Raw genomic sequence first — 22,370 nt, 5'->3', positions numbered from 1 at the left:
TGCGGTTATAGAAAATATTTCTACATTAGTACAAGAACTTTTCTTGCTAGCCCTGAGTTTTGAGAGGAGTTTATGAAGGTCTCTGAGTTCATTCAATCAATGGCATCATCTAAGGCTGTTTAATAATAAATGCCGAGGTAGTCCACATAAGGAACTTTTGCCTTTACCTTTGAGACAAAGCCCAGGGCCTCATGTTAGGAGTACAGCTCTCTAAACATAAGCCTCCAGGGCAGAAGTGAGGGGAGGATGGAGGGACACAATCCAGATTTACAGCCTGGTGGGAACGGCCTTTGTCCTGTCCGTGTCTATTGCCACTCTTGAGGTCCAAGCCCCTACTGCACTGTCTGGTTTACTGCACAACCCAACTTGGCTGATTGCTTCTGGTCTCCGCGCCAAACCATCCTTCACACCGCTTCCAGCTTAGTATTTCCAAGACGTTGCATTTGCAAATCCACTCCTCTGTTTAAAAATGTTTCAGTGACTTGTAACTTGTCTACAGTGCGAAGTCTAAATTTATTAGCGTGTTGTTTAAAGCCTTCTACAACCAGACCCCGAGCGACCTTCACGTCCTATCACTTTCTATTCCTCCAATGGTGCTTCTTAAACTGGACGATTCCTACCCTAGGAGTGTGGCTGTGTGGGATGGTGTTTGAAGCAATAGGGTAAAAAACCTAGTGTACCTTCTATTCTAGAGATGTCAATTTACCAGACAACAGTTATTTTAAAACTCTGTTTTTATGCAAAAACAAACACAGATGTTATAGGGTAGAATGCAACATTTTTATGGGCCTGTGAGCCACCTGTACATCTTCTTTGGAGAAAAGTGTATTTAAGTACTCTGCCCATGAATTCTAAACTTAAAACTAAGACTTCAAAGACCCTCTAAGGATTCTGCTGGCCACATCCCAAGACCCTGAAGGGTATTACTTCCTCACCCTCTCCAAACTGCCCAATAAGGAAGCAGGTGACAAAAAAAAAACTGACCCTGGAATCACCTTTTGTAAATTCCCACCTCCAAGCTTTTCGACAGCTTGTTAACACTGGCTCCTCTCCCCAGAAGCATTTCCTTCAAGTCCCAGCAACTTCCCCTGACCCTGCTGGGAAGGTGCACCAATTACCTGTCATTCCAGGAAAGCCCGTAGCAAGAGATGCTCCCATTGATCATCTGCCAGAACCAGACTTTCTGAAAAGTTCTTAAGGACCAGCTAGTCCAATCCCTCACTGAATAAAGGAGAAGCAAAGTCCAGGGAGGTGAGGCGATGCGTTGTCCTCCTAATTAGCAGGTAAGCTCCAGGCAGGGCTGGGTCTTCCGGGCCCTCCGCAAGGTCGTGCCCCGCACGGGGCAGAAACGATTTCATCAACTCGTCATCTAGACGGCCTTTCACTGACACTGTCTCTCCGCGTGGAGGAGCCGCTGGGATGCGCAGTGCAGGTGTCGTCCGTTTCAGAGGTAAAATAACCGAGCTACGGATCTCCAGAGGCCGACTAGAGCCGGGACCAGAAGACAGGTTTCCCGTTTCGGGGACAGCGCCCGTCCCTGGGCGTTGGAACATTGGCTGATGTTTCATCTGGTCAGGCAACCGTCCAGCGCTTCGTACAACTGGCGCTAATCGGCGGGGATTAATCACACAGCCCGCAGCGGGCGGAAAGCAGCGGGAAACCGAACGCTGAGGTGAGATCCAAGTTCCGGAGCGCGCAAACCACGCCCCCTCCAGATTACAGCGGCTGCGTGTTCGCGCGCGTCCTGGAGTGCGCATGCGCAACAGCGGGGGTTGTTCCCGCAGCCTTTCATTGAGGGGAGCCGCCAGTTTCAAATGCAGCGGCGTTTGCCCAGATTCCCTGGGCCTGGTTTTCTGCGTAGCAATTCTGCCGGCGAAGAAGGTGAGCGCAGTGCTGCGTGGCGGCAGAGCTGAGGACGAGGAGCAGCGGGACAAGGAAGGGCAACTCTGGTGAAATCGCAAACCAGGCGTCTGTTCCGGCGCGGGACCCCTGTATGCAAAGGTAGGTGGCCAGTTCGGAGCGGGAAATTATTCCGGAAGTGGAGGGCGGGGCCAGCGTGATTGACAGGCGGGAACCCTGTGCGGAGACTGGGCAGGCCTGCGAGGGTTGTGCCTGCGGTGGAACTGGGCGGTGCGCAGGAGTCAGTATTAACAGCAGCCACGCGTCTGGGTCTTACATTTGGCCCAGCTATGTTGAGCTTTTCATGGATTATCTTACGTAGATAAGACACTGCAGCAGTGAGTGAGCACTGTGACCCACCTGTCTCTTACAGATGCAGAAACTGAGTCCCAGAGATACTAACTTTAGCAAGGATACAGCTGGGATCCTAAATTTGGCAATCTGAGCCCAGAGCCAATAAAGTTAAGGGCTCCATGGCTCTAGCTTCCCTTAGGGCCGGAATCGAGGCGGAGCAGGGTACAGTACAGAGGCCGGGGATGAGTGCAGTTGACCAGATTGTTGACGGAAGTGTCATAAACGTGGACTTAAATGCTCATAAGCCGCTAGTTGGGTTCCACACAGGGTGCGAGCTCAGAATGCAGGTGGGAGGGGAGACAGGGCCAGAGCAAGGTGGGAATGTGGGTTTTATGGGCCAGGCCATCCTCCAGCTGGTGGAGCACCACAGCACTGCAGTGTATGGCCCTGGCTTAACAGCAGTGCGAAAAAGCTTTTCTCTTGGAGCTGTGGTGCTTTCCAGGTGTGTGAAGTTAAAACATTTTAGGGCCATATGGTAGGTAGCACCTGCCACATAGTTGTCCTGGTCAGCGCCGGCTGCCATAACAAAAGACCATAAACTGGGTGGCTTCGACACAGAAATGTGTTTGCTCACAGTCCCAGAGGCTTGGGACGTCCAAGATCAGTGTGGGGAGGACACAATTGAGCCAACAGCAATAGTCTGTACTCAGTAATGAGTGATAATTGGGGATCGAAGAAAATGAACACTTTAAGAACTAATATGTGCCGGGCGCGGTGGCTCACGCCTGTAATCCCAGCACTTTGGGAGGCTGAGGCGGGCGGATCACGAGGTCAGGAGATCAAGACCATCCTGGCTAACCCGGTGAAACCCCATCCCTACTAAAAATACAAAAAAATTAGCCGGGTGAGGTGGCGGGCGCCTGTAGTCCCAGCTACTCGGGAGGCTGAGGCAGGAGAATGACGTAAACCCGGGAGGCGGAGCTTGCAGTGAGCCGAGGTCACGCCCCTGCACTCCAGCCTGGGCGACAGAGCAAGACTCCGTCTCAAAAAAAAAAAAAAAAAAAGAAAGAAAGAAAAGAACCAATATGTTCCTGAAGTGCTTTCACAACTCTTACCTCATTTAATGAGCATGAGATTTGCTGTCCTGGTGTGTGCCTTGGCACAGGGAGGTGATGGTTGTCCTCCGTCCACACAGCCAACCTGAAGAGGGCTGAACAAGTCACTGCAAATGTTTTTAATCTGGCTTAGTGAATCCGTTTTACTCAGATTTATCTAAACCTCTATGATTTAGCCTGTGCTGCTTCTGGAATAATGAGATCTATAATTACCACTGACGGGGAAATGAAATAATACTTAATGTTTCTTCTGTATTGTTTAGTATTGTCATTCTAGGAGTTTGGTAACCAAGTCTGTCTTTTTTATCCCACTTACCCTGGTGGGAGGAAAAGTGAGGAGATACAAAGCTTCAGGTGCCTTGGCCATCTGGCAGATGTGGTTTAAATCCTGAGTTCAAGCACTTGCTGAGTGACCTTGGGCAAGTCACTTAAGTTTACTGCATCTCAGTTTCTTTCTTTATAAAATAGAGCTTATAAAAATACTGACCACACAGGGTTGTTGTGGGGTTGTGTGAAAACGGTTCGAAACTATTAAAGAACTGGCCATTTAACTAGATAGGTATTGAAGTCGTGGGACCTCCATTACCCAGCCTTGGAACAGAAACCTTTCCTTATACAGCCCGCATGTCTGGCTGGCTACTCATTCATTCATCACATTTTTGTTGAATGCCTATGAGGTGTTGAAGCACCTCATTCTGAGTCCTGGAGCGAGAGAAGAACAAGACAGACAAGGTTCCTCTATGTATGGAACTTATATTCCAGTAAGGAAGAATAAATAGGTTCAGATGGTGCTTAGAGCTATGAATAAGTTAAATACAGAGTAATATGATTTTTAAAAAGTGACTTAGAGCAAGCTAGGGGTTGAGGAGTGGGGGTGGTGTTTGACCCCTGTCCAGTGGCCAGACAGCCGGAGAGCCTTCTCTGAGGGGGTGAGCCTGAGCCGAGGCCTGGATATTGAGGACTCCTCCTTTTCCAGGCCAAGGGGAGCAGCAAGTGCAAGACCCGAGCTGAGTAGATGAGGCCGGGAGCCTGACCGGTATCAGGCTGACCAGTGTTCTGTCTGGAGAGGAGCTGCTGGTCAGCTTTTTCTCTTGGGATTCAGAACAGGGAGACACCAAGACTTTTTATTTGGCAGTGGGAGCCGAAGCTGAAAGGTCCAGGGGCTGACGAGGCCACGTGCAAGCTCCAGTGTGGGGTAAGGAGAAACCGAGTGCGCCGAGGGAGTGAGATTGTGGCGTGTCCGGCGCCCGGCTGAGCAGGAGAGTGAACCCCGTGGGTGTGTGTTGCTGGTGACGTTCTGGACCTGTCTTGAAGTCTGAGCTCCCTTGCCGCTTTAGTCTGCTTCTGTTTTTGGCTTTCCCAGATAGTTTCAATTCTTACTCTCAGTTTGTGAACCTCCTTTCAGTGAGCCTCCCTTTACTTACGCTGGATATCTCTTGCAACCGGATGAGCTTCACTAAAGTACAGTCATTTGGACCTGGATTCGAATCCCTGGTTTTCCACTTTTTAGCTGTGACTTTGAGCAATTAATCTCTATAAGAATCAGTATCCGATAGCTGTATCCTTATAGTGTTGTACAGATTTTTTTTTGTTTGTTTTTTGAGACAGAGTCTTGCTCTGTCGCCCAGGCTGGAGTGCAGTGGCCAGATCTCAGCTCACTGCAAGCTCCGCCTCCCGGGTTCACGCCATTCTCCTGCCTCAGCCTCCCGAGTAGCTGGGACTACAGGCGCCCACCACCTCGCCCGGCTAGTTTTTTGTATTTTTTAGTAAAGACGGGGTTTCACCGTGTTAGCCAGGATGGTCTCGATCTTCTGACCTCGTGATCCGCCCGTCTCGGCCTCCCAAAGAGCTGGGATTACAGGCTTCAGCCACTGCGCCCGGCCATGTTAAATGAGATAAGAAAAGCAAAAGACCCTGTAGAGTGTTTAACACATAGCAGATCCTCAAAATTTGTTAGGTACTGTTCTTCCCCTTCCTTCATGTGTTAAAGCTTTTTTAGTCCATACCCCTCTCTCGGATTGAATTGTCATAGTGTTTTTTAATTACCCTTCTTGTAATTATTCCTCTACCTCTGTAGTCATGTTTTTCTCTTTTCATTTTTTCTTGTCCCCAGAATGTCTGACAAAACAGCCAGATACACCTCCGTAAAGACAGCGTAAATAGTGCTAGTTCTGTGAGTTCTCTCTTCTTGTGCAAATCCATCAACTGCCACCAGTCTGTAGTGATGTTAATTGCCCCTAAACTGAAGAGCATCGTGGCAGCTACCTTTCCCCTCGTAAATACAGTGACACTATCACTACTCTTATTAAGGCCAAAGTTATAAAGATGGACTCTCGATCTATTAATATTAATAAAATAGGTTTGGGACTTACTAACATTTGTGCTTAGAAGAGACGGACCTGGCAAATAGCTTGGAGAAGCGAATTCTAAAGAGAGAGGTGTGGGAACCAGGATGGAAGAGTCAGGCCTCCAGATGGTGATTCAAGGAAGAAAGGAGAGGTAAACACTATTTCAGAGATAATTAGATTCAGAAGAGGAGGGAAAAAAGATGACGTCAACGTGGAGCAGAGTTTTTCTTAGCCCTTAGCCTAGGAAGGAAAGAGAAATGCCTGGTCTCAGTACTGGGAAGCTGTTCCAGCCAGAGCTTCGTGACTGTGAAGAGAGCTCTCCTGTCTGGAGCCAAACAGCAAGTTCATGCGTCTTGAGGCCAGAAAAATTAGTAGGAGGCAGCTCTGGCTGGTGCTGGAAATGGAGGCTAGGATGAACTAAGAAGCAAACTAAAGATACTTATAAGGATGTGTATGTTAACTTGTGCCATCCAAACAAGCTGTGTTCGTGGTCCTCTGCCTGTGAGTCATGATTTTCCAGTACCTCACAATGGGATAAAGTGAAGTAACTTCGGCTTGTGAATGTGCATTGCAGAGAAGTGGGAGAAGAAAGTGATTATAAGCAACACCCTAGATCCTAGGGGTGCTCGTCTTTGAGAAGAGAGCTCTAAGCCTTTTGTAGAGGCATTAGGAAGGTGTCGGAGCCACGGTGAAATGGCAGGGGAGATTCGGTTTAGGGGCTTTCCCAGTCTGCATTCCGCTAGAGGCGTTCGTTACATGTCGCTAGGTGGATTGCATGATTCTGGTATGGCCTCATGCGGACCTGCGAAGGATGGAAAGGACATGGTTTCTGCTTCCCAGAAAAATGTACAACCCAAGGAGAAATTTGATAACAAGGGTGGAAACTGCTCTTAGATACTGCTGCAGATTTCAAGCCACTTCTTCCTGCACCATGAGAGAGCTTAACATGTTGTATTTATTTTTCCTAGGTCCATGGCTAATGAAACACAGAAAGTTGGTACCATCCATTTTCCTTTTCCCTTCACGCCCTATTCCATCCAGGAAGACTTCATGGCAGAGCTTTACAGGGTTTTGGAGGCTGGCAAGATTGGGATATTTGAGAGTCCAACTGGCACTGTGAGTATGAATTGTGAGAGATACTGATAAAGACAACATAACGGCAGCCGTGCTAGCTTTTCCTGTTTGCCTGTCCGGAGATGTTCATAGTTTGAAGTTGGGCAGAGTAGTCTCAGTTTATCTTTCTGGGTAATAGTCACTTCCTCTATTAAAGTCTTTTTTTTTTTTTTTTTTTTTTTTTGAGATAGAGTCTTGCTCTGTCGCCCAGGCTGGAATGAAGTGGCGCAATCTCGGCTCACTGCAAGCTCCGCCTCCTGGGTTCACGCCATTCTCCTGCCTCAGCCCCCCGAGTAGCTGGGACTACAGGCGCCCGCCACCAAGCCCGGCTAATTTTTTTGTGTGTATTTTTAATAGAGACGGGGTTTCACTGTGTTAGCCAGGATGATCTCTATCTCCTGACCTTGTGATCCACCCACCTCGGCCTCCCAAAATGCTGGGATTACAGGCGTGAGCCACCGTGCCTGGCTTGAAGTCTTAAACATAGCTCCATGATCTGAGAAAAATTAGGCTGAAGTCATTGGTGCCTTCCTATTATGGTAGATGAGACGGCTTCCTTACAAACTCTTTTCCCTCTCTTTCCCCATCCTTCAAATATAATTCTAAGTTTCAGTGTACATTTTGAGCATAATTTTGTCTTCAACAATATGTCTTAATACTCTGTTTTTTCAGAGTTAATAAGTGCCTTTTTAAAGTTAGTTCAGTTTTGTTTTTTTTTTTTTTTTTTTTTTTTTGAGACGGAGTCTCGCTGTGCTCCCAGGCTGGAGTGCAGTGGCGTGATCTCGGCTCACTGCAAGCTCCGCCTCCCGGGTTCACGCCATTCTCCCACCTCAGCCTCCCAAGTAGCTGAGACTACAGGCGCCCGCCACCTCGCCCGGCTAGTTTTTTGTATTTCTTAATAGAGACGGGGTTTCACCGTGTTAGCCAGGATGGTCTCGATCTCCTGACCTCGTGATCCACTCGCCTCGGCCTCCCAAAGTGCTGGGATTACAGGCTTGAGCCACCGCGCCCGGCCGTTAGTTCAGTTTTTAATATACCTATGCCAGTTCCTCCCACATCATCCCATGGCCTCTCAATACATTTTCCATTCAGAAAATTCCTGTCTTAGTTGGCCAGGACTGCCATAGTAAAATACCATAGACCGGGTGACTTAACAGGAATTTATTTCTCACCATTCTGGAGGCTGGAAAGTTGAAGATCAAGGTTCTGGCAGGGTTCTGGTTCTGGGGAGGGGGTCTCTTCCCGGCTTGCAGATGGCTGCCTTCTTGCTGTGGAACAAGCTAAAAAGAGGAGGAGAAAAACAGATCTTTGGTGTCTTTCTCTTTTATGAGGACAAGGGCTGTTCCCTTACTGCTGCTCCCTTATGACCTCCTTTACCCTTAAAGGCCGGATCTGTAGTACAGTCCCATGGTGGGGTTGGGATTTCAACATATGTTTGTTAAGATGGGGAGTCTCACTGTGTGGCCCAGGCTGGTCTCGAACTCAGGCGGTCCTCGCCTCTCAGCCTCTCAAGTAGCTAGTGGCTGGCAAGATCCGAGATTACGGGTGCACACCACCATACACAGCTTCTTTTGTTTTGTTTTTGTTCTTTGAAAACATTTTTTTAACATGCATTTTGGTGGGGATACAATTTAATCCACAGCAGTAACCAATTCCATTTTTACCTTGGAGCCCTCCTGGAATCCTCCATCCTTTCCCTGTCATTTGAATTAGTTGCTCCTCAGACTGACTTGACAGATTTCAGCATGAGTGTTGCTGGGACAGACAGCCGCACCCACACCACAGCAGGGTATATGTCCATTTGGAGGCTTTCCTCAAACGTCTGGCGGCCCTGGACTGCCTGTGTATGCTGAAGAACAGGATACAGAAAGACTGAGTCTGCAGGGCAGGCTGGCTGTGGCTGCCAGGCTGGGCTCCTTTGTTGGGGGCCTCCAGTTGCCAGCACATCTGTGGGATTTTCCCTAGAGTCTTCGGTCTCTCCAGCGCAGGTGCCTCTACGCTCTGGCCCAGCAGGTACAAGGGCTGAAATCTGACAGCCAGTCTTCCTAGAGGTGGTCTGGGGAAGAGGCTCCAGGTGGAGAGTCCGCCTCAGTGCCTGCTTTCAGCCTGGCCCTCCTCCCCTTCCCCCTTGCCTCCTCACTCTGCCTGTTGCCTCCAGGGCTCTCCTAGCTCAGCTTCCACTGAGAGCCCACTTCCTGTCTTCTGCAAGGAGCAGGAGCAGGGATTGCAACCTGGGGATCTAATTGTTCTTGAAAAGAATTTCAATCCGTCCCTTTGTTTTCAGTGACCTGTCTTTCCTATCACTTCCTGAGTCTTCTGAGAGTGAATAGGGGAGATCTCTGGGGACACTTGGGCTTGAGTGTCTCTGTCGAATCACTTTGATGTCTCTGTCTTCTTTCCCTCTCTCCTAAAACATACTACTCCTTCCACTTTCTTTGTTTTTTTGGAACACAGTTGAGTGCATGTTCATTCTGCCTTGTTTATTTTAATTTTAGAGACAGGGTGTCGCTCTGCTGCCCAGGGCAGAGTGCAGTGTTAAGATCATGGTTCACTGCATGGATCATTCGACCTTCTGGTGTCAAGTGATCCTCCCACCTCAGCTTCCTGAGCAACTGGGACTATAGGTGTGCACCATCACACCTGGCTAATTTTTTAGTTTGTAGAAATGAGATCTCACTATGCTGCTCAGGCCGGTGGTCTTAAACCCCCAGGCTCAAGCAGTCCTCCTGCCTTGGCCTCCCATAGTGCTGGGATTACAGGCATGAGCCACTGCACCTGACCCCTTTCACCTTGTATAGCCTGACAACCCATCTTCTCCCTCTCAGGTCTTTCCATCTCAGTCTTCTGCACTCCAGGCTTCCGCGTTGTCTTCCTCTGCTCAGTCTTTAATTGTCGATGTCTCTGGTTCTATAGCCTCATCTTGTGTGCACTCTCTGGGAACGTACCCTGTGGCTTTATTACCTTGACATTCTTCTGTTTTCTAAATCAACTTCTGAATAGAGTGTGTTCTCCTGTCCCGGGTGTCCTGCGGCCCACAGGAGCAGCCGTGCTGGGGGACACCCTGAGTGGGGTTTTTGTTACCTGTTGTACCTACCATGCCCTTCCCTGCCTTGGATGCACAGGTACCCCCACCTTAGGTGCCTGAGATGCTGTTTATCCTTGATAGTCACCTTTTAAGCCGTGTATCGGTCTATGAAGTGGAGTCACCATTACAGCTTGGTGTGTGCTGTGCCTTGTGTAACACTGCAGTTCTGGGAGTCCTCGAACCTGAGTGCATGCTTTGCAGGGATCTATGATGCCCTCGAATTGTATGTTACATGTGGGCCTGTGGCCTCTTGCTAGGGGCTCTGCACCTTTGTGTCCTCAGCTCTGAGCCCCATGCTTGCTACCACCAGCAGGTGTTCAGAGTGAATGAATTTGCTTATCTTGGCATAAATCATTTAACTGTGTTATCTGGGACGATACCCTAGGAAGGTGAGCCTTTGGTTATGCATCCTTTTAACATTTTCCAATCTCAAAGTTTTGTGGTCTCATTACTGGATGTAGAAAACGATGGGCCTCAGTTATTCTTTTGTTGTTGTGCCGGAGTGTACCCACGGTTGTTTTTGAAAGATAACTTTGACCATGCCCTCAGGAACTTCCTCAGCTCACTTTCAGATGGAGGGCACTGGCTTTCTAACCATTGTGTCTCCCAGCCCAGTGACAGCTGAAGCTGACTGCTTCCAATGTCACAGGCAGCATGGAAGAGCCGCCCTCCAGGTGCTGCTGGGAAGTGCTGCCTGGAACTCTCTGCCGTTTACTTTCTGTCAAAAGCTGAGGGAAATGGTACATACGGGGCTTTTGTAAAAATATGGGATCCATCCATTTGTCAACAGTGTCATTCTATCCTATCCCAGGGCCCTTCAAGATTCTGATGAAAACTAATAGATCCCATATCCCAGAATAATGCTATTAATAATTGTATTATTATTACTTAATGATAGCAAAAAGTTAGCTAACTCCAACTGCTCACTTGTTATTTGCCAGGCAATCCTCTAATCCAGAGGATTTGGCCTTTCATGTGTGTTAATGTCCTGCTTGCACCATTTCTATAAGGAGGGTGCTCCTGTTGCCATTCCCATTTCTGCACTCGTGGAAACAAGCATAGTGAGGCCAGCCTGAGCCACAGAGCTGCAGGTTGGGGAGGCAACTGGAACCCTGGCGCCTGGCTGTGGAGTTTGAGGCTCTGACTCCTGTGCTGCGCTGCTGCCCCAACCCTGGTCAAACCAGGTATTTCACCCCGCCCCGGACACTCTGAGGTCCCCTCTGGGTTCAGCAGGCTGGAAGAGCTGACTGCCTGGAGCAGAAGGTGTGGACTCCTCCAGAGACTCCCCTGAGCTGAGTCCCCTTGTGGACACCAGGGCCACCTCCTTGTGGTGCTCCCTGAAGGGTCCTCTCTGGAAGAACTGTATTGGTTCCCTGGAGCTGCCGGAGGAAAGCTTCACACAGTGGGGCTTAAACAACAGAAACTGACATCCCACAGCACTGGAGGCTGGAGGCTGAGATCAAGGTGTCTGCATGCCTGGGCCCTTCTGAGGGTCGCGAGGGGAAGATCTCTTCAGGCCCCTTTCCTGGGCTTATAGGTGGCGTCTTCTTGGGTGTCATCACATCGCCTGCCTTCTGTGCATGTCTGCATCCACGTGTCCCCTTTCTAATAAGGATATTCGCCCTTCAGGCTGGGGCCCGTCCTAGTAGTCTCATCTTAACTGATTACATTTGCGATGGTCCTATTTCCAGATAAGGCCACATTCTGAGACACTGGGGGTTAGGACTTCAACATAGGAGTTTGGAGGAATACAATTCAATCAGGCTCACAGAAAATTCTGGTCTTAAGTCAAGAGTAGTGTTTTCCAGTCTGTGTGCGGAGGCACACACCTGTAGTCCCAGCCACTTGGGAGGCTGAGGCCAGAGAATTGTGTGAGCCCAGGAGTTCCATACCAGCCTGGGCAACATAGCAAGACCTCTCAAAAACAGACAGAGAGAGTGATGTCCTCTAGAGTGATTAGTTTGCTTTAAAAAATAAAAAAATAAAAAAACATGTAAACCCTGGCCCTCGTGACTCATCATCCTGCATCTGCACAGGAGCCGCATGAAGGCTGAGTGGCTGCTAGGCTCCGTGTTGGCAAGTGCATGGGATTTCTTGCTTAGCATTTGGGGGCCTTAATTCTTTTGGGGGGCTTTTTGTCTAATGTCTCAGCTTCTAATTTTGTGCGATATTTACATATAATCTAATAAACTGCTTTAAATTTGTTTTCAGAACAGTGAGCTGGATAATTAAAGAAGCTCTTTCCTGCTTCTTGGGCCCAGTTTTCATTTCTTCCTTCTGTTCTGTTTTTCCAGGCTATTCTAATGCTAATTTCCTTCCTTTCCTTTCCTTTCCTTTCCTAGGCTGGTCTTAGAGCATCCTCTCATATGTACAGCCAGACCTTCTTTCAGGCTTTTATTAAAATGGGGAAAGGTCATGTGGGAAGCTTTGTTGTTTTCCTGTTTCTGAAGATCATTTTTCTTTCTGCAGGGAAAGTCCTTAAGTCTTATTTGTGGAGCCCTCTCCTGGCTCCGTGACTTTGAACAGAAGAAGCGTGAGGAAGAGGCACGACTCCTTGAAACTGGAACTGGCCCCTTACATGATGAGAAAGATGAATCCCTGTGTCTGTCGTCTTCCTGCGAAGGGGCCGCAGCCACCCCGAGGCCTGCTGGAGAGCCGGCCTGGGTGACTCAGTTTGTGCAGAAGAAAGAAGAGAGGGACCTGGTGGATCGACTAAAGGTGAGACCAGGGGTATCCCGAAGTGGGAGTGATGGAGGAAACATGGCTTCAGCGATTGTTCTGGGGCGATTCCGAGACTCAGGTAGTGTGTGTTCCTCTGCCATTGCCGTGCCTCTCAGCTCTTCATCAGCTCCTTGGGTCGACGGTGCTGCCCTGGTGCTATCTTTTTTGAGCTGGAGGTCAGCAGGCCTTCTCCACACAACGAACTGTCGGTTCCCATTTATTACTCACCTGGGAAAGGACCTGTTCATTGCCATTGGCAACATGGTTCAGTGGCTGCAAATGGATCTGATGGAGAGCGTGTGGCTTTGGGAGGAGTGTGCAGCCTTGTGCAGTGAGCAGCGAGGCTGGGACCTGCGGGATTGAGGTCCCGGGAGGGGATGCAGCAGCCCTTGTGTGCTGGCTGGGGAAGGAGAGCTGCCCCAGGTGAGGAGGCGCCGGGCTGAGCCGTCCAGACTCCTTAGGAGAGGCCTGGTTAGGGGCTTCCTGGTGATTTTTCTTCATGTCTGCCTCCTTTAGGCGGAGCAGGCCAGGAGGAAGCAGCGAGAAGAACGCCTGCAGCAGCTGCAGCACAGGGCGCAGTTCAAATATGCAGCCAAGCGCCTGGTGAGCCTCATTTCTTGGGGGGCAGGATTATGTCCAGGCAGGGTCGCTCTGCTTGGAGGCTCATGGATGCGTGGCCAGGGCCTCAGTCTCCCCTCCATGATCCTCACTGGCTATGTGCTCCTGTACAGGAGCTGGGCTGTGAGTGGTTGAGGCATGGATCCTGCGAGTAGACCTCTCTCCAGCCAGGCAGCCAGGCCCCTGTGAATGGGCGTAGTGTGCTTTGTCTCTGGCACGTGGGAGGCGGGTACTGGTGCTGAGACTTCTTCCTCCCTCCCCACTTCCACTCCTCCTGTCCAGAGGCAGGAAGAAGAAGAAACGGAGAATCTCCTCCGCCTCAGCAGAGAGATGCTAGAGACAGGCCCGGGGGCTGAGCGGCCGGAGCAGCTGGAGTCTGGGGAGGAGGAGCTGGTCCTTGCCGAATACGAGAGCGACGAGGAGAAAAAGGCAGCGAGCGGGTGAGACAGAGGTGGCAGCGCTACCCTGCCCCAGGCCAGGGGACACCCTTGAAGACAGCTCTTTCCCTCATGCCACAGATGCCATGAAGCACCTGGTGAGAGGCATGGTGGCCTCTGCCCTCTGCTCTAAGCCGGGTCCTTCCTAGGATCCATGAGTGCCAATGGCTGTGGGGACAGTCACTGGCCTGGCCTGTGTCCTCTCAGCTGTCCTCACGGCAGCTCAGGCAGGGCAGGAACATTTGGATCTGTGCCTTATACACAAGGAGGCTGCAGCCCCACAAGGGGAGACACCTTGGCTGAGGCCACAAGCCTCAACAGTGGAGAGCTGGGCTGGAACTCGGCCGGCCTGGCTCTAGATCTCAGGCTCTGAGGCAGCTGACTGCGCTGGGTAACCTGTGAGGTGTCAGCCGTCAAGGCGTCCTTAGCCTGAGCTTTTCTTCTCCCATAAGGCCTCTGTTGGTCTAGACTTGAGGTTTCCACTTGATGAGCCATGAGCTGCTGGGTGACTTAGCCCTGAGCAGGCCACCCAGGCCATTTCGGGCCCACAGGATCCCTGGTGACAGCCCTGTTCCCATTCATACTGGAACCTCACCACCATCCCTGAGTGTCTGCTCTGGGTGTGGCACTGTCCAGATGCTGTGGACGTAGAAGGGAAGAAGACATGGAGGGGACAGTTAATAGACATGAAAACAAATAGCACCTATGTGAAATCAGCGTGTTTGCCTACAAGGAAAACCAAACGGTGATGTGGATGGGATGGGGGGCTGTACCTGGTGATGGGTCCCGTGTGTCCCGTGGCACCCTGGCCACCGCATCTGTCAGAGGGTAACTGCAAGACCAGAGACCTTCTGTGGATGTTCCTGAAGGTTCATCCCCGGCCCTCACGGTCTGTCTGCAGGGCGCCTTCTGACGCCACCTCCAGCCTCCACCAGATGCCAGCTTCCCCGCTGCCCTGACCTTCCTCCAGCGTGCCAGGCCGTCCTCTGTCGTGTCCGAGGATTTGCTCATGCAACGTGCTGTGGCCAGACACCCTGCCCTCCTCCCTTGGCAGATGTCTTCCTCTCCTTTAAGGCCTGGCTCAGGTGTCATCTGGGTGGCCTCGGGTGTCAGCTGCTCTGTTTTGCTCACGCACCCGCTTGTGCTTCTGTTGTTGCCTCCTCTCCCTGGCTGAGCTCGAGCTGCTTCAGGCAGGAACCACGTCTTTATAGTTTTGTGTTCCCAGAGCTGACCCAGCGTTTGGCGTAGGGGTGTGCTCAGTAAAATCGAGTTGACATGAATGAGCAGATGCTTCCTCGTTCCAGTCCAGTAGTGTGATTCCAGGCTGCCCATGCGGATCTCGACTATTGCCCCTGCCCAGGGCAGAGACCACCGTGCTGCTTTATGCCTCACTGGAGAGAGGGTCATAAACAGCTTGTGCTCCATGAACCCTTCCTGCCCGCCTCCAAGGTCGTGCTTCTGCTCCCCCTCCTCTTCCTTAGAGCCCGTGAGGACAAGGCAGAGAACTTGAGTGGACGTGGAGGTGGCGAATATTATAGGAACAAAGTGCTCCTTCAGGTCTGGGCAAGAGCCATGGATCCTATAGGTCAGCTTCCGGGGCTTCCCATGCCCTCGCATTTCAGGAGATAACGTGAGCCTCAGAGGACCTGAGTTGTGAATAGAAAACTTCTGCTGTTCATTTCTTCACACACCCAGCCGCTCACTGAGCTCCTGCTGGCTTTGTCCAGCATGCGACATAAGATTGATCCAAGCCTTTAAGATAGAGCTGCCTGCTCTTTAGTGACCATGAAGCCAAGCCTGTAATAATTACTCTTCTGATAACCCAAGGCAATTGTGTTCTGCTTTGTTAGAAAGGAATTTCGAGGTGAACAAAAATGTTTTCTTTTTGTGTGATGTTCCCATAGGTAGTGTGTGCCTGTCAGATGGTTTTGTGTTTCTGAGGAGCGTAGACTAGTAAAGCTGGCTCAGCTTCGGGCCATGGGATGCAGGGCTGGCCTCCCCACCAACACCCAGTGCTGATCGGCTCTTCCTGCATTGCTGGAAAGGGCAGACTGAGGCGCTGACAGAAGAGGTGTAACTGGTCATAAGTGAGAGCGTCCTCTGTTCACTTGGTCAGTCAGTTGTGGCTTCATCCAGGAGATGGCCATGGGGTTCCTGCCGCATGCCAGGCTCTAGGTGAGGCCACAGGGACTCAGCAGAGTCAAGGCTGACCTGGGTCCTCCCTTGTGGACATGACAGTCTGTAGGGAGATAGACTGAGAGAAAGCGATTTTGAATGAGGTAGGTGTTAAGAGCAGGGGCCATGAATCTGTGTCAGAGCAGCCAGACCTACCGGGGAAGGTCAAAGGCGGCTTCTTGGAGGAGGTGAAATTTCTGCTGCTATCTTAGAGTTGACTGAGAGCTGGTGAGGGGAGACAGCATTCCAGTCACAGAGCATCCAAAGGCCTGAGGTGATGAAGAGCAAATATCCCCCCTGGGACCTCAGAGGGATCCAGCTTGCCGGAGGGAGGGCAGAGAGGAGAGCAGCCTGCCATGACCCCCAAGGCTTCCAACTCAAGACTTGGGTTGGGGGTGCTGAGCCCCTTTCTTCTTTTTATATTTCCCCCCCCACAGACCTAAGTGGCCATGGGAGGCTGGGGTTGGCATTTGCCTGGGGGAGTTTCTGAGCGAGCAGCACCTGCTGCCTTGGTGGAACCCATCGCTGGGAATGGCCAGGGCTCATCACCAGCGCTCAGCAGATGCTCAGTGCATTTTGCTGAGTTTGCTGAGAGAAGACTGTTTTCTGTTCTGTCTCACACAGAGTGGATGACGATGAGGATGACCTGGAGGAAGAACATGTAACTAAGGTAACACGAGTGTCCTCAGCTGGTGCTGTGTTGGGGCCTATGGGCTGGGCCCTGCACCCCCGGGGAGAAAGCTGGAGTCACTCAGCTGCTTCTCACCCTTCTTTCTACACAAGAGATTCCAGCACTTGCACTCTGTGGCTTCCCGGATGCAACCCTGGTCCCAAGTTGCTCCCTTGGCCAGCTGCAGTGGACCCTGGAGACCTTTCCCGGGTTCGGGGCCTGGGGAGACCTCTCCTGGGGGCAGGGCCATGCTTGCCACGCCAGGGCATCGAGGAGCAGCTGTTCAGGGCTGAAGTCTGGGTGGTGTGGGTAGGACAGACACGAGTGTCCTATCCTTTGGGTCTCTCATGGTGTGCTTCTCCCCTTGTCCGTGTTCCGATTTGCATGGAGGGCTGTGGGTTATGTGTGGTCTGACATCTCCCATTTGGTTTCATTGATTTATGACTTTTGTTTTCTGTCGGAAGTAGGTATTTTCTCTGTATTTTTCTTGTTTCCTCCCTTCACTGTTGCCTTAGAGGAGTAGAGAGAGGGTATTCTGGTCAGCCTTCCTTTCTCCCTTTGGGGGATGTGTGTGACACACTCCCCCACCCACCCCCACCGACAACCCACCCTCCCCAAGTGGGGACTGTTTGCAACGGGAGATGGTCACCCGTGTCCTAAGATTGGCCAACCCTCCAAAGTGGTTGATTAGAGACTGGATATGACTCGTGGAAGGAGCTGCCTTTGGGGCATTCCCTTGAACTTCTGGAGCTGTGGGTGACTTGGGAACCCCTGGGTCCCTCGATAGATGCCTGATGTGGGACATCACTGTCCTGCCTCAGCTTTGTGCATTTGGAGCCACTCCCTTTCCCTCAGCCTCTCAGGCCCTGGCGTATCTTGATCTTACAGAATGCCGTGGGATGTTTTGGTTCCCTCTTTGAAGCACCTTTCTTTCTCTCTGCTAGATTTATTACTGTAGTCGGACACACTCCCAGCTGGCCCAGTTTGTGCATGAGGTGAAGAAGAGCCCCTTTGGCAAGGATGTTCGGCTGGTCTCCCTTGGCTCCCGGCAGGTAAACAGTGGCCAGTGTTTCCACCAGCGGCCATCCTGCTCCTTTCCCCACAGCTTTGTCCTCCTCGTCCAGGCCTGGGAGACCAGTGTGAGGAGCAGCCCCCTCCCTGGCCTGGCCAGCCCATCACTGGAAGGCAAAGGAGAGGCGGGGCAGGTCCATCTGTGTTGGTTAGATGTCATTTAGCTGGCACCATCTCTTTGCCTCTTTCTTTCTCCTTTGTTGCAGAACCTTTGTGTCAACGAAGATGTGAAAAGCCTAGGTTCTGTGCAGCTTATCAACGATCGCTGTGTGGACATGCAGAGAAGCAGGCACGGTAGCCATCGGGACCATGGCGTAGCCGCAGGCGGTCTGGAGAGAGTGAGGCAGGGGTGGCAGTGACCGAAGACCATTAAGTATCTTTCATAGAAAGAATGGCAGAGGAGACCCCAGTTCCTTCCTGAGGCCCCTCTCCTTGGGAAAAAGTGTTCCTACTCTCTGGGTCAGTGTCAGGGAATCACTGGTTTGGAGATGATTTTATAGGCTCTTTCTGGAGAACAAAAGTAAAACCTTAATAGTGTTCCAGTGAGACCACTGTAGGCAGTACTTGGGAGGGTCCTATAGACCCCACCCCATGGAAGTGGGTCTTAACATTACGGAACCCTCTGTTGGGCCCATGGACAGTTGCTGTCCTCTCTCTTTTCTCTCCTTGTGCCTGTGCCACCCTCAGAGAAGAAGAAAGGAGCTGAGGAGGAGAAGCCAAAGAGAAGGAGGCAGGAGAAGCAGGCGGCCTGCCCCTTCTACAACCACGAGCAGATGGGCCTCCTCCGGGATGAGGCCCTGGCAGAGGTGAAGGACATTGAGCAGCTGCTGGCCCTTGGGAAGGAGGCCCGGGCCTGTCCCTATTACGGGAGCCGCCTTGCCATCCCTGCAGCCCAGGTGAGGGCCCTGCAGGGCCGGAAAGCCGCGCTTGCTCTCACTGTGGTCTAGGACATGAGGGGAGTCTTCATCACACTGTATTTTGGGGGATGCCACCTACCGTGTTCAGACTGACAGTACCTAACCCATTCTTTCCTGATGTGTGAGTTGGAGGTGGCGCGTGGGATCCCTTGGGGGCTCCAGGCAGCAGGGCCAATTGGCATTACTGGGGATAGGATTTAGGAGCCAGGAAGCATGTGCATTCCTAGTGAAACCACAGGGAGAGGATGCCAGGAGCTGAGAAGAGTGCGGTACTTAAATCTGTTTACAGATGGCTTTCCAAGTGATGCTCCCAACTTCCATGCCTATCATGTGATGGCGCACGTCAGCGGTGGAACCATTCAGTTTTCCTATTTTTCATTTTTGTAACTGGAAAGCTTTCCTAGCATACACCTACCTGCAGCACGTGAGAATACTGTCTTCTCTGCCTCAACTTCTCTTGATTTTTAAACAGAAGGAAGAACTGCTAATGTAGCAGATCAAAAATAGTATCTCACGGTTATTTGGTGGGTGCAATTCCACTATTTTCTTGCTACTTTAATTTGAGTGACTTTGGAAACAGGATATCACTTGTGGAAAATGCTGTATAATCCAGAAAAAATTTAAAGTTTTAAAAGATTTGGGGAACTAAGTAACCATTTTGCACAGCAGCTGAATGCTCACCAGCATACCTGCTGAGCTGTGTGGGCGCTGGCAGAGAAACGGGGGGAAGCTGCCAGGCCCCATGATGTCCCAGGCCTTCCCTCCGGTCTGTTTGCCTTTAGAGCAAGATTAGTGCTGTAGGCATTTATACACAAATATCCTAATATGGCTCAAAATCTTTACAATTTTTGAATTTTTAAAGCACTTTGACCATATTTTGCTTTTATGTTAATAGTATTCCAGTGGAATTCTATGCATGGGGACATTGGAGCCCAGAAAAGTTAAGCGACTTTTATTTTCTCACCAACCGTGAGTGATGGATCCATTCAGTTTTCCAGTATTTCACTTTTTATATGAGTATTCCTTTAACTGGAAACTTTCCTAACAACAAACACCTAAAGATCTGCAGAGTTGCTTTTATTTTTGTTACCCCAGCTCCACTCAACCCTCGCTTGAGATATATAAACCCTATTTTGCAGATGAGGAAACCAAGGGTCAGAGAGGTTAGACAACTCCCAGAGTCACACAGCTGGGAAGTAGCAGCTCCAGGAGCAGAAACTGGGGCCACTTCCTGGCGCACCAGTGGTTTTCAGGTGGTTTGCAGAAACTCGGGGGCTTCCGGGGCGACCTTGAGGACATGGACAAGGCTAAGCAGGGGTTCCCCTCACCCAGCCCTGCCCTTGGTTTACTCAGGAGTCAGACCAGCCCGTTTCCTGTGTTTCATATGTTGGCGTTTCATTTAAAGCTCAAGGGAAGTTTGTCCGTTGCTACACTCTACTTTCGAATGGCGCTACATAGTCCAGGCAGGAAATAGAAGCACTCACGTCAGGACCTCAGTGTCAGGCAGGCAAAGCTTCTGCAGGGGAGCCCCGCCCTGCTCAGGTGGCCTCATCTCCCCTCCCAGCTGGTGGTGCTGCCCTATCAGATGCTGCTGCATGCCGCCACTCGGCAGGCTGCGGGCATCCGGCTGCAGGAACAGGTGGTGATCATCGACGAAGCGCACAACCTGATAGACACCATCACGGGCATGCACAGCGTGGAGGTCAGCGGCTGCCAGGTGTGTGGGCCTCCCCTCCCTGGGCCAGGGCCGCCCTGAGGTAAAGGGACTTGCATGGTTCCTCCAGACACCTGGGCCAAGAATTCCTTCGGAGGTGGGGCTTGCTAGAGGGTGCATAAGTCAAGGCAGTGACCTCATCGGAGGCTGACCATGGCTTTCCACTGCATCCTGGGGAGCCCGCTACGGCAGAGTGGCTCATTTCCCTGCACCTTACCTGCCCCCATGCTCCTGAGTCGCTCCAGCCCTGGATACCAGCAGCCAGCTCTGTAAGCCAAGGAGATGGCATGAGTGAGGCAGAAGGCCCCTCAGGATTGGATTTTTCGTTACTGCAGTTGCCTGGAGGGAATGAATTGAGGAATGCTCAAGATCAGTGCAGGCTCCTCCTGCCGACCTGTCGTGCGCCATGCATGGCACCAGGTGTCCCTGGTCTTCATGCTAACTCTGCCATGGGGGTGGTGTTCCTGTTTTACATTGAGAACTTAGAGATTCAGACACGGTCAAGCTGTGTCCTAAGGTCATGCAGCTCATGAGTGTGGAGCTGGGGTGTGCCCACTGGTTTCTGACTGTGAAACCCCCCACGACATCCCACCAGCTCTGCTGACCCGTGCCTGGGTTGAATTGAGGCCGGGATGTGATGGTGACCTTGAACCATCACTCTGTAGACTCCAGGTCTTTTCCCAACCCAGTGGAAACTAGCAGGGGATTCCGTACTTGAGGGATTCAGCCTCTTGCTTTTCTCCAACCCACAGTGGATGCTGGAGGAACACTTCCCTTCCTTCCCCTCTCTCTTAGCTCCCACCAGCCTGAGGGCTGTGGAAACCCATACCTTTTGTCTGCACCCAGCCCCCTCTCCTGCCTTTGGTGGCTTCCTGTGTGTCCAGGGCCAGCATCTTCTAGGCGAATCTAAGATGTCAGCAGCTCAGTCCTTGGCTGCTTGCCCAGAGCCTGGTTTGTGTTCTTTCCCCAGCTCTGCCAGGCCCATTCCCAGCTGCTGCAGTACATGGAGCGATACGGGTGAGATGTGACCCTCTGAGGTAGTGGGACAGTCCCTTGGCAGCCGCCTGCATCGGCCTCGGAGAGGCAGCACTTTGGTTCCCGCCTCTGGCCTGGGCTGTGGTGGGGTGGAGCTGCGTGCCATTCATGTCCTGGGCACATCATGGTGTGTGCTGCACACAGACCTGGAAGGCTGGGGACCGACCACTGGCTCTGAGGCCTGGCGCCATGGCCAGCCTGCTCTCTGGGAAAGGATTTGTAGCTTGTGACCCAATTTGAGAGGCACCGGGCACAAGGCTTCCACTGGGGCGGGCGGGGCGAGTCACTCTCAGGGCACCACCACTTAATGTCCATTGGCTTCTTCTCAGGAAGCGTTTGAAGGCCAAGAACCTGATGTACCTGAAGCAGATCCTGTATTTGCTGGAGAAATTCGTGGCCGTGCTGGGGGGTGAGAGCCCCATCCCCCTGCTGACCCTCGGTCTGCACAACCTGCCGGGCTGCTTTTTCCTTGGTTGCCCATCAGGACGCTTCAATTCTCTGTTTTTAAGAAGGGTCACCCAGGCGCGGTGGCTCACGCTTGTAATCCTAGCACTTGGGAGGCTGAGGCAGGTGATTCACCTGAGTTTGAGACCAACCTGGCCAACGTAGTGAAACCCCATCTCTACTAAAAATACAAAAAAAACTAGCTGGGAGTGTTGGTGTGGCCTGTAGTCCCAGCTGTTCCAGAGGCTGAGACAAGAGAATTGCTTGCTCAAACCCGGGAGGCAGAGGTTGCAGTGAGCCGAGATCATGTCACTGCACTCCAGTCTGGGCAACAGAGTGAGAATCCGTCTCAAAAAAAAAAAAAGCAGGGTCTTGGTCATTGATTGAGAAAATTCTTGTTCTTTGTAGCTTGGTTGAGTTGTCTGACTTGAGCTTTTTTTAGGTCCTCGGGTTCTTTGCCCATGTTCTGAGGACTTTCTATTTCAGGCCCTGCCCTGGGGGGATAGTAAGGATACAGCATCATATGAACACACAGTGTTTCCGTGATGGGCATAGTGCTGTGGGGTGTTCGAAGCACTTGCATATGCGGTTTTGTGTGCCCTGTGAGAAAGTAGTGCTGGCATTTGAATCCTTGTTGATGACGCATAAATTAGACCTCAGTGCAAGGGCTGCTTACGGTTCCCAAGCCCAGCACGGGAGCCTGGGATCTTCTGA

The 22,370-nt window shown here is 51.4% G+C and overlaps 1 protein-coding gene across 6 annotated transcripts in view; it reads left to right on the top strand.

Annotated features, from left to right (window-relative positions):
* The first annotated feature begins 723 nt into the window (after window positions 1–723).
* DDX11 (DEAD/H-box helicase 11) overlaps window positions 724–22,370 on the top strand; it is a 32,197-nt gene continuing 10,550 nt past the window's right edge. For 4 of the 6 annotated variants that reach the window (XR_003121818.1, XM_025402568.1, XM_025402566.1 and 1 more), the window contains exons 1-12: window positions 724–2,001; window positions 6,625–6,772; window positions 12,324–12,572; window positions 13,092–13,178; window positions 13,476–13,633; window positions 16,430–16,475; window positions 17,420–17,527; window positions 17,753–17,840; window positions 18,234–18,442; window positions 20,028–20,180; window positions 21,148–21,194; window positions 21,542–21,621. Coding sequence is in view for 5 of the 6 variants with exons in the window: in XM_025402568.1 (XP_025258353.1) it covers window positions 1,994–2,001; window positions 6,625–6,772; window positions 12,324–12,572; window positions 13,092–13,178; window positions 13,476–13,633; window positions 16,430–16,475; window positions 17,420–17,527; window positions 17,753–17,840; window positions 18,234–18,442; window positions 20,028–20,180; window positions 21,148–21,194; window positions 21,542–21,621 (1,381 nt within the window). In the remaining variant the exon portion in view is untranslated. The remainder of the gene's footprint in view (window positions 2,002–6,624; window positions 6,773–12,323; window positions 12,573–13,091; window positions 13,179–13,475; window positions 13,634–16,429; window positions 16,476–17,419; window positions 17,528–17,752; window positions 17,841–18,233; window positions 18,443–20,027; window positions 20,181–21,147; window positions 21,195–21,541; window positions 21,622–22,370) is intronic. The other 2 variants (XM_025402567.1, XM_025402564.1) reach the window with 2 other exon arrangements.

The sequence above is a fragment of the Theropithecus gelada genome, chromosome 11, assembly GCF_003255815.1.
Source record: "Theropithecus gelada isolate Dixy chromosome 11, Tgel_1.0, whole genome shotgun sequence".
Classification (NCBI taxonomy): Eukaryota; Metazoa; Chordata; class Mammalia; order Primates; family Cercopithecidae; genus Theropithecus; species Theropithecus gelada.
Note: the sequence above shows the minus strand (reverse complement) of the source record. Positions and strands in the feature narration are given on the sequence as shown.